This window comes from Triticum urartu, chromosome 4 (assembly GCF_003073215.2).
Source record: "Triticum urartu cultivar G1812 chromosome 4, Tu2.1, whole genome shotgun sequence".
Lineage (NCBI taxonomy): Eukaryota > Viridiplantae > Streptophyta > Magnoliopsida > Poales > Poaceae > Triticum > Triticum urartu.
In genome coordinates, this window is record NC_053025.1 from 434,346,971 (window position 1) to 434,357,499 (window position 10,529).

At 50.3% G+C, this 10,529-nt stretch overlaps 3 protein-coding genes across 4 annotated transcripts; all 3 read left to right on the top strand.

Moving 5' to 3' along the window:
• Nucleotides 1-250: 250 nt before the first annotated feature.
• LOC125551895 (DEAD-box ATP-dependent RNA helicase 24) lies at nucleotides 251-4,062 on the top strand. Its single transcript, XM_048715284.1, has 5 exons — nucleotides 251-953; nucleotides 1,662-2,890; nucleotides 3,186-3,222; nucleotides 3,314-3,734; nucleotides 3,854-4,062. Exons 1-5 carry the CDS (start codon nucleotides 395-397, stop codon nucleotides 3,903-3,905), a joined length of 2,298 nt encoding a protein of 765 aa, XP_048571241.1. The 5' UTR covers nucleotides 251-394; the 3' UTR covers nucleotides 3,906-4,062.
• Nucleotides 4,063-4,922: 860 nt separating this feature from the next.
• On the top strand, nucleotides 4,923-6,216 carry LOC125553907. The gene is made up of 3 exons (XM_048717556.1): nucleotides 4,923-5,214; nucleotides 5,295-5,339; nucleotides 5,475-6,216. The coding sequence occupies exons 1-3, from the start codon at nucleotides 5,107-5,109 to the stop codon at nucleotides 5,967-5,969; spliced, it is 648 nt and encodes a 215-aa protein (XP_048573513.1). The 5' UTR covers nucleotides 4,923-5,106; the 3' UTR covers nucleotides 5,970-6,216.
• A 748-nt stretch (nucleotides 6,217-6,964) lies between these two features.
• LOC125551897 (extensin-like) lies at nucleotides 6,965-9,549 on the top strand. Of its 2 annotated transcripts, none has more exons than XM_048715286.1 (3): nucleotides 6,965-7,369; nucleotides 7,938-7,971; nucleotides 8,058-9,549. In XM_048715286.1, the coding sequence occupies exons 1-3, from the start codon at nucleotides 7,274-7,276 to the stop codon at nucleotides 9,269-9,271; spliced, it is 1,344 nt and encodes a 447-aa protein (XP_048571243.1). In that variant the 5' UTR covers nucleotides 6,965-7,273; the 3' UTR covers nucleotides 9,272-9,549. The 2 variants fall into 2 exon arrangements, with proteins under 2 accessions (XP_048571243.1, XP_048571242.1); XM_048715285.1 differs by having other exon boundaries at nucleotides 6,974-7,369; nucleotides 7,938-7,979; nucleotides 8,068-9,549.
• Nucleotides 9,550-10,529: the final 980 nt, after the last annotated feature.

Genomic DNA, 10,529 nt, shown 5'->3' on the forward strand with positions numbered 1-10,529 from the left:
TCAAGGACTTCAAAACTTCGTTTGATGCAGCTTTCTCTTTGTTCGACTAAAGCTACATTATTTTTTAATTTTCTTTTGAAGATAGCGGTATGTAGTACTACGAGCACTACTTTGCAGCATTGCATAGATCACATCACGCCTGAAGACCGGTGAGTCGGCGAGGCCCAACGGCCGTTGCCAATCGAACAACAATCGGCCTGATAAGCTATGCCGCGACCGACTTCAGCCCACGGGCGCGTCAGACCCGTCCAGTACCCGGCCCACCACACGAGCGACCCAACCAGCCGGCGCCAAGCTCTCTCCGACCCAACCCCTCCGTGTCCATCGTCTTCCTCCCCGCCTCGCTACACAAACCCTAGCTAGCCCGTCGCTACCTCCACCTTGCCCGCCGTCCATGTCGAAGCGACCGAGGCTCGAGGGCTTCAGCATCCCGCGCCCCACCTCATACAGCTTCGAGCGCTCCCAACCCGCGCCGCGCCTCTACGTCCCCGCCGATGACGACCTCGACGACATCGCCTTCTCTGACGACGCAGCCGCACCCTCGGACGCCGCGGAGGGCGGCAAGGCGGAGGACGACGAGATCGACCCCCTCGACGCATTCATGGCAGAGATCCAGGAGGAGATCCGCGCGCCGCCCCCGCCGCCCAAGCCCGAGGCACTCCGCCCCGCGGATTCCGATGAGGACGACGACCCCATGGAGAGCTTCCTGCGGGCCAAGAAGGATGCCGGGCTCACGCTTGCCGCCGACGTCATGAACGCCGGGTATAACTCCGACGAGGAGGTATACGCTGCCGCGAAGGCCGTCGACGCAGGCATGATGGAGTACGACTCCGACGACAACCCCATAGTAGTTGACAAGAGGAAGATAGAGCCCATACCACCGCTGGACCATTCGACCATCGAGTATGAGCCCTTCACCAAGGACTTCTACGAGGAGAAGCCGTCAGTTTCAGGTGAAGCATATCTTACCGTTTGATTGAGCATATGTATCGTTAACTGTTATAATTGGCGTCCCGTGTAGATTACACTGTTCAGCTACTTCAGTTTGATCTCAACATATGAAGCCTGACCAGAGGTCTAGCTTCTTTGCTCTATTTGGTTAATCAAGTGATGAACCAGAATAGTCTATATCAATTGGATGCTAATAACATCCAAATGTTCGGTTGCTTATAAACAAAAATGATGCCCTACAAGGTTCGGGGATCATTATTTTGAATTCCATGCTTATTGTTTGGGTGTTGGCTATTAGTATAGATGCCTCTCTGTTATTTTGAGATGGCAGGCACCGGGTCATCACTTCTCTACACAATCACCAGTCTCCAGTTACCCTCCCTGAGACAGCAGTCGGAGAGCCATAATATTGCTTCCTTTGTCCGCTCTGTATTCACTTTGATTGCTTGTCTTGAGAAATTGAAACATTTCTGTTGTGCATCTGATCTGTCGACCCCCTTCTGCTGACATTGCTAAATAATTAGTTTAATGAAGTCTCTTTATGTTACAAGCCATTGCAACTGAAATCTTGCAAGTACTTGTACATGTTTGTGTGAACTAGCGTGGTGTAAATTGATTATAACTTATGCTGGTTGTTCTTGCTCATTGTTAATGGTTTGGCAACTCCTACTTGAAGACATTTATTGAATTTCTCTATTTGTCTCTTGTAGGGATGAGCGTGGAAGAGGTGGCTGATTATATGAAAAGTTTGGCAATCCGGGTTTCAGGCTTTGATGTGCCAAGGCCAGTTAAAAGCTTTGAAGATTGTGGGTTTCCTGTTCCATTGATGAATGCCATTGCCAAGCAGGGTTATGAAAAGCCGACAACAATTCAGTGTCAGGCTTTACCTATTGTCCTTTCAGGTAGAGATATCATTGGTATTGCGAAAACTGGTTCAGGCAAGACTGCAGCATTTGTGCTCCCTATGATTGTTCACATTATGGATCAGCCTGAGCTTCAGAAGGAAGAAGGTCCAATAGGAGTCATATGTGCTCCAACAAGAGAATTGGCACATCAGATATATCTCGAAGCTAAGAAGTTTGCAAAGCCTTACAACCTTCAAGTTGCTGCTGTTTATGGTGGTGTTTCCAAATTTGAACAGTTTAAAGAACTGAAATCAGGCTGTGAAATAGTCGTTGCTACCCCAGGGAGACTGATAGACTTGCTTAAGATGAAGGCACTGAGGATGTTTAGGGCAACTTATCTGGTTCTTGATGAAGCTGATCGCATGTTTGATCTTGGGTTCGAGCCTCAGATACGATCCATTGTTGGTCAAATTAGACCAGACCGACAAACCTTGCTTTTTTCTGCAACAATGCCATACAAAGTGGAACGATTGGCTAGAGAAATTTTGACTGACCCTATTCGAGTCACAGTTGGTCAAGTTGGTAGTGCTAATGAAGACATTAAACAAGTTGTGAATGTACTCCCTTCTGATGCTGAGAAAATGCCATGGCTTCTTGAGAAAATGCCTGGTATGATTGATGATGGTGATGTGCTTGTATTTGCAACTAAGAAGGCTAGAGTTGATGAGGTTGAGAACCAGTTGAATCAGCATGGATTCAAAGTTGCAGCACTTCACGGTGACAAGGATCAAGCATCTCGAATGGAGACACTGCAGAAGTTCAAGTCTGGGATCTACCATGTTCTTGTTGCAACTGATGTTGCTGCACGTGGTCTGGACATAAAGTCAATTAAAACAGTTGTCAACTTTGATATTGCAAAAGAAATGGATATGCATATTCACCGCATTGGAAGAACTGGCCGGGCCGGTGATAAAGATGGCACCGCATATACTCTTATTACACAGAAAGAATCACGATTTGCAGGTGAATTGGTTCATAGTTTAATTGCTGCTGGTCAAGATGTGCCCAACGAACTTATGGACTTGGCAATGAAGGTGGGTTCCTGGTAACTTATTTGTGAATTTTGCGTGTTCTGTCAGCTGCTAAAATACGTACTACTCCCTCCGTTCCTAAATATAAGCCTTTTTAGAGATTCCAATATGGACTACATACGGAGCAAAATGAGTGAATCTACACTCTAAAATATGTCTATATACATCCGTATGTAGATGGTATTGAAATCTCTAAAAGGGCTTATATTTAGAAACGGGGGGAGTATTATTATAGCTTGCCTGGTCATTCTACCATGAGACAACCCCTTTTCTAAACTGACTGTTGTTTGAATTCCAGGATGGCAGGTTCAGAGCTAACCGTGACTCCAGAAAAGGTTTGTCCTGTTTATTTAGTTACACAGGAGGTGATAGAGATGCATCCTTTTGGAAACTGATTATGCTAACGAAATTATTATGCTTGATCAGGTGGGAAGAAAGGTGGCAAAGGAAAGGGTGGTGGAGGTGGTGGTGGCGGCGGCGGCGGCGGGGGTGGCGGTGCACGTGGGCGTGGCATACGTGGAGTTGATTTTGGCCTTGGCATTGGCTATGGTTCTGAATCAGGGCCACAAGTACCTGCTCCAAGATCTGCCACTGTAAACACGTTGAAGACAGGGATGATGCAAAATTTTAAGAGCAGCTTTGTTTCAGCGTCTTCGAGTGCGCCAAGCAACAGTGCACCTTTGAGGGGTGCACCTTTTGTAAAACCAGCACTTCGTGGTTTTGTTTCCGGTGGCACCATAGGAGGGGATTCAGGTGCAGCAAGGCCAGCACCACCGGCGCCATCAGTTGTTCCGGCATCCAGCCCCGCAGGAAACACTAACGAAAACGGGAACACAAACCCTGAAAGGTATGTGGCTCGCAATAACTCAGTGCAGAATAATTCTCCTGCTGATATTTCCAATACTACTAGTACCATGCTCTGCATTCAGTTAGCTAACCACCATTCAAAATTCCTGTGTATTGCAGCTCGAGGGATCAACGGAGGGAGAGAAAGCGGCCATCGGGGTGGGATCGCTAGTAGGCTTTTGAATTCCAAATGTACCAAAATTGTCTCCAGTTTTGTTTTGTTGCCTTCACGGAACATATTGTTGTAGATTGTAGATTACATGATGTGAATGATAAAATTGCTGTTCCTACACCCAACTGAATTGTCTAATCCTTTCTCTGTCCCTATATTTGCTGCCAGTGTTGTTACGCTCGTCGTATAATAATGTGGAGATCACTATCGAGTAGTATGGCAAATTTGGTTTCGAGACATTTATCATCTCTTGCCTTAAGTTTAGGTACACTAATATTTTATTCTTTCGTCAGTGCCATTGCAAAAAGTATGTCCATCTGCTGACCCCGCAACCAATTACATGTCATTTCTTATGAAATCAGGACAGAGATAGCGGGAAAATGCAGTTCAAAAAACCATCCGAAATGAGGAATCATGTGTTTTATCTTTTGTGTGCCTGCTTGTGGCCACATTACTAGTATTATTTTTATGTGCTTTGTTGTTGTTCGAGACGTGAAGTGGTGACTAGGTTTGGAGCTTAGAGCATCTGAACTGGGCCGTGCTCTAAAATCCAAGTTTTTTGGGCGCCGGACAGAATTTGTAAAACAGTGCGCGTGCAAAAAAGGATCAGGTGCGCGCTGAAAAATATTATTAAAAGTTGCAGATTTGAAGCGTCGGATTGCGCACGCTTCATAATTTACACGGCATGTTTTTTAGACGCCTGTTTTTAGACATCTACTAAAATAATGTTGAATCCGGCATACTAAAAGTGCTACAGTGACGCGCTAAAACTATTTTAGGGTGTGAATTTTTTGTGCACCCGTTGAAGATGCTCTTACAGTCAGGTGCCTAATCATGTCACGAACCATATTTGATTTAGATTGTCGAGTGCATGATGTAATGTAAGATGCTCAGATTTTGCAAAGAAGATGACGGGCACGTGTTGTGTTTATTCACAGCTGGCACCGTAAACCGAAGAAGTGTAGCGTAATCCATCGGCTTTCGCCTTCTGGGCGGTTCTCGCTTGCAGCGATGCGGCGGTGGTCTCGGAGGGGCGGCAGATGAGGCACTGACGTGCGGGGACAGCTTACTCCACGCGACGGTGCGGCCCCTCTCTTCTCTTCCATCCCCATTCCGTTTGCATTTGGGCACCCCACCTTGGAAGGCTCACAGCACCCATTCCGTCCGTGAGAGGAGCGAGGGAGAGAGAGAGGAAGCGGCGATGACGAAGCCACCAGCGGCCGATCGGCCGCGGATGACGCTGGAGGACTACGTCCTCTTCTTCACCACCCGCAGCGGTCGACATCTTACCATCGACCAACTCAATCAGGTCGGCAGGCACTCCATCTCTCTCTCTGACTCTCTCCGCGCCCATGTCCGCCGCCCTCCTAACTCCTGTTGGCGTCGCAGATCCTCTTCATGCACGGCTTCAAGAAGTTCTACAACTCCAACAAGGTACCCCTCCACAGCCCCAAACCCTCTCCCCTCTGCTGGATAACTCCCTCCCCTGCCTGAATGCCTGTCATGCCCCCCACCCTGAGAGCGAGCTAACGATTCTCTGATTCTCTCCCCTACATTCGTCGATCGCAGCCGGTGATCGTCGACGCGCTCAACTCGCTCGACCTGCTGCGCCCGCGCCGCGCCACAGTCAGCATCAACGCCGTGGCGCCCCCGCCGGGTGCCGCGGGGCCCTCCGCGGCCTTGCTCTCCACGGAGGCCGTGAAGCGCGACATCCAGGACCTCGGCTGGCGCGAGTGCCCCGTCGGCTCCGTCCTCTCCGTCCACGCCGGGGCGGCCGCCTCCTCCCCCGTGCCCCTCGCCACCATCCGCCCGGGCTCCGCGGCCATCGTCCAGCGCGTCTCCCCTCCGAGCACATTCAGCGCCTCCTCCAGCCTGCCTCCCGCGGCGCCTGGCGTGGAGGGGACCAGGAAGCGGGCCCTGAGGGGCCAGGGGAAGGCGGCGACCAAGAGGAAGGAGAGGCGCATGAGGGAGCTGCTCAGGCTCCCGTCCATCGAGGTCCAGGACATTCCCGCCGCCGACGCCGCCGCCCAGGGCAGCAGCGGCGGCATTGCCTCTGCTGTGTGATTTGTAGCGTGGTTGACTGAAGCAGCGTGGAACTGACGGTTGATCTGGCGTGCTTTGTTCTTCGCTGCTTTTGGTTTGGTGGTGATCTGCAGTAGTTGTAAATTAATTTTAATTTTACTGGTTGTGTTAATGATGAGAACCATGTTGCCTGTTCAGTTATTAACCGCGTTGAGATGCGTCTGCATTTGGGATGAGATGCGTTTTGTTTCTTGCTGTTTTGATAATGAGATGCGTCTGCATTTTGAAATCTCTGACAGTGGTTGCTGGTTTGAGGAGTCCTTGTCGTTCTGAATCTACTTGGTGGCTCGGTTCAGTTCAGCGAGGCAGAGAGAAACTGCGTTGAAGTCCTCTCTCTTTTATTGGTGCGTAAAGTTTGCTCGGTGGGATGGGATAGTGACTTAACGGTCTTGATCCAGCTCGCTGTGATAATGATCTGCCTGTGCTAAACTGCCACGCACAATAGCTACATGTATGTTGACTGAATTTGTAATTTGGGTAAGTCAATTTTGTGGGTGAAGGAACGGATTAGAGGAGGATGAAAGATGGAGGAAGAAGAAAAAAGGACGACCGTTGGATCTTAATGTAATGACCCAACAAATCTACTTACACAAAAAATTTAGGTTACTGTATGACTCGAGAGACAAGGCGCTCGTATTTGGTGGAATGCAGAGCAGGCTCTCGGCGAGGAAGAACGAAGTGAACATGCAGACGTGACCAAAATTCAAAATCCACAGCCATCATCAGAAGCTGAGAACCAAAGGATGGGAGGGACACTTTTGACGAGTCTTGACCGGGCCTCCCAAGTTTGCAAAGGCAGGCTCAACTCAACTTTCTTCCTAATGACCTGACCTGACCTGATCGGGTGAAAGCAAAAGAGAAACGAAACAGCGTCGAGCCTTTGGTCTGTCTGCTTGTGCAGGCAGGCGAGGGAAAGCCTGTTCTGTTCTGTTTGGCGAGGGAAATGAAACCGCCCACCAACAAACAGGAGCCCCATTCAATTCCTTCGTCCCTGCCCTGCCCTGCCCTGCCATGCGGTAACGTACCGCGTCTCTCTCTCTCTCTCTCTCTCTCTCACACACACACATACAGACAGCGCTTCGGGGCAGCACCAAATCTGCACGTAACGTGCCGATCGAGCGTGTTGACCGTGACAAAAAGCAAGGCCAGCAGGGAGGGGAGGGGAGGGGAACCTTGCCAGACGGAAGGAGAGAGAGAGAGAAGAGGGAGAGCGAGCGAGAGAGAGAGAGAGAGAGTTTGGCAGCGGAAGGGAGGACGGCGGAGAAGGGGGAGGAGAGGGCGCGGCCATGGTGAAGGAGAGATTGACCCTGACGCTGGAGAGGTACCACCGCTTCTTCGTCGACCCCTACGCCACCCGCCTCACCACCGTCCACCTCAACAACGTACGTGCTTGCTAATCCACCCACTCCCAACTCTCAATCTCATCTGCTTCTTCTAGTTTTGGTTCCAACTTTCTCCTTGATCGGAGTGTCCATGTTCCTGAATCTGAATGTATGACCCCGACGTTCTTCTTTCATGTATTTATTTCTCTTTTAGGGATTGATCTTTCGTGTCTCTTTTCCCCATGTTTTTAACTGAATCTGTTACTCCTAATATTCTCTTCTTTCGTTTTTAACCAATAATATATAAATACTCCCTCCGTCTCAAAATTCTTGTCTTACATTTGTCAAAATACCGATGTATCAAGTCACGTTTTAATATTAAATACATCCATATCTAAACAAATTTAAGACAAGAATTTTGGAACGGAGGGAGTACTATGCTAGTTTTATTTTTGAGAAATTAAATTATATACTACGCTAGGTGATACTGAATATTGTTCTTCTTCCATTTTTGTTAACTGAATCTGCTGTTATGTTTTCTTTTTTGAGATTCAATCTCTTATTATGTGATTGTATGTGATGTGTTCCCTCTCCTCTCTGCGCGCGACTCTGCCATGGCCGCTTGCAGATCATCTACATGCATGGTTTCGCCAGGCTCCACGGCAAGAAGGTTTTCTTCCATCTATCTATCTATGTGCCTTTTGCTTTGCTCCGCTGCCGGTGTGGGTGTGATTGACGGGATGGAGTTGCTCTTGCAGTCCCCAGATCATGGACCACATGGTGGGGCAGGTCGACCTGCAGCCGCCGCGCCGCTCTACGCTGCACGGTGGCGCCGCGCTCGTGCCGCCCTCCGCCGCGCGCATCGCCGCCGCACAGGCCGCGGCCGACGTCGACGCCATCGGCTGGGCGGAGTGCCCCATCGGCTGCGTCACCGCCTTCTCCGCCTTCGCTGACCCGCCGGACCCGGTGGAGCCCATGCCCCCGCCCGCCCACCACATGCTCGCGCTGGCGGTGCCCCTGCGCCGCCCGCGCTCCAAAAGGACGCGCACCTCCCCCTACCAGCGCCCTGCCGCGTCCAACACGGCCAAGGTGAAGGAGGAGGTGGTCATGGAAGAGGAGGGTGAGGATATGTCGTTGGTGACGCCGTCGCCGCCGCGATGGATGCGCTCCCCTACCCCGCCACCTCCGCCCCCGTTGCCCACGCCACGGTCGCAGACCGTGGTGCCTCCGCCACTATGGATGCGCTCCCCTACTCCGCCACCTCCGCCCCCCACGCCCACGCCGCGGCCGCAGACCGTGGTGCCTCCGCCTTCGCCGCCGTGCAGGGGCCAGCCTGAGTTGGAGCCGACCCTCTCCCGACCACCTGGCTTCGGCTCGCCGCCGGAACCATGCAGGAGCGGGCCTACGCTGGAGCCGATCCTCCCCACACCACCACCACCAGGCTTCGGCCCGCCGCCGCAACCATGCAGGAGCGGGCCTACGCCGGAGCCGGTCCTCCCCACACCACCACCACCAGGCTTCGGCCCGCCGCCGCAACCATGCTGGAGGCGGCCTACGTTGGCGCCGCCTCCTACCCTGCCACCAGGCTTCGGTTCGCGCCAGGTGGCGCCGCCTCCTCCGCAGCTGTCCTGGGGCTTGCCGATGCCACCGCCGTCGGGCCCAGGAGCGCCTACGTTCACGCAGCATCTTCAGCCTGCAGGTCCGGCACCACTCTGGCGCTCGCCGATGTCGCCGTCTTATCTGGCACCGTGCTGGGGCGCGCCGGCGCAAGCGCCCTGGCGCTGGCCACACCCCCCGCCGCGCTGGGCACCACCTCATATGCTGCGCCCGCCGCCGCCACCCTGGGACTGCATGAGGCCGTTTGCACCTCCCATGCCGCCGCAGCATCCGCCGCATTTTGAGATGCAGCATACGCCACCGGCACCGGGGGCGTGCTCGGGCAGGCAGGTGATTTACTTCTAGGGACTGCTCTCGTACCGCATTTGCTGTTATTGCTAGCTTGACAGTTTTTGCTTTGACGGTAGCTAAGCTTTCGAGAGAGTTACTACACGGTGACGGGAAAATTAGGGACAAGGTTATCAATTTACTGTTGGAGTTGCGAACTGTTTTTGCTCTGCTCCACCTTGCTGCTGCTAGTCTTGCCATGCCATTCTTGTGCCCAGAACCATCATCAGTGGGATATTGGAATGATTCATGCATGTCTCATGTTTACTTATGTACATCACTTTCTTTCCGCACTAGCGAAACGTCAAAGTTTTGTTCGCGTGTAAGACCACAACAAACCAGTTTTTATACTAGTAGTATATGCTATTCCGTCCAAGTGTGTGTACTACTGCCAATTTCATCAAATCTGTTGCAAAATGATGACAATGCTTTGGATCTTCTATTTTCTAGAGAATACCTCAAGAGGGCAGGGGTTCCTACATTTACATTTCATTAAGAATAAGAAAATAGCCTGGTTAATGAGAAATAACCGGGTAAAAACCCGATACAAACGCACATACTTGCCGCACCATTGATTAACGAATAATCGTGCGAAAACCCCAACCACACGATTAATTAAGGGACAACCATACAAAAAAATAAGGATCACATCTATATCTATTACCTACCTAATAATAAAGTGAAGAATATATTTTTTGGATTAGTTTGAATTGCTAAGTGAAGAAGAACTCTTAGTTCTCCTTCCGTCACGTCTTCATATCTGTTAATTTTTTATTACATAATAATTGACGGCTGAGATTTAAAAGAAGGGAGATTTTAAAGGTAACCTCACGGAAAGATCGACCGGCCTAGCGCGTATTCCATGGAACGGTCAACTGATCCGTTCCTGCAAAACAAAAGAGCACGTTTTTTACTCGGATATATAAACAAACAGATTGCCGGTCCTTCAAAACAAAGAAACCGCGCGCTCCTTTTGAAGCATCTCCAATAGAAGATGTATACTTAAAGATGTAAAAGTAGGTGCTGTATAATTTACATCACAACAAGTGTTTTTTACATCTTCAAAAAAGTCTCAACTTCAACTGATGATGTACATTTGGTGATGTAAACCTTCAACTCCAACGGATGATGTATTTGAAGATGTAAACTAGTTCAACTACTACATTGTTTCAAACATACGAAGTTCATTTGAATCAAACATAGTTCTAATTAAAACATAATTTGTAGTAGTCTACTAGTACTAGTACTAGCTCTCCTAGGAGCATCTTCAACGGTC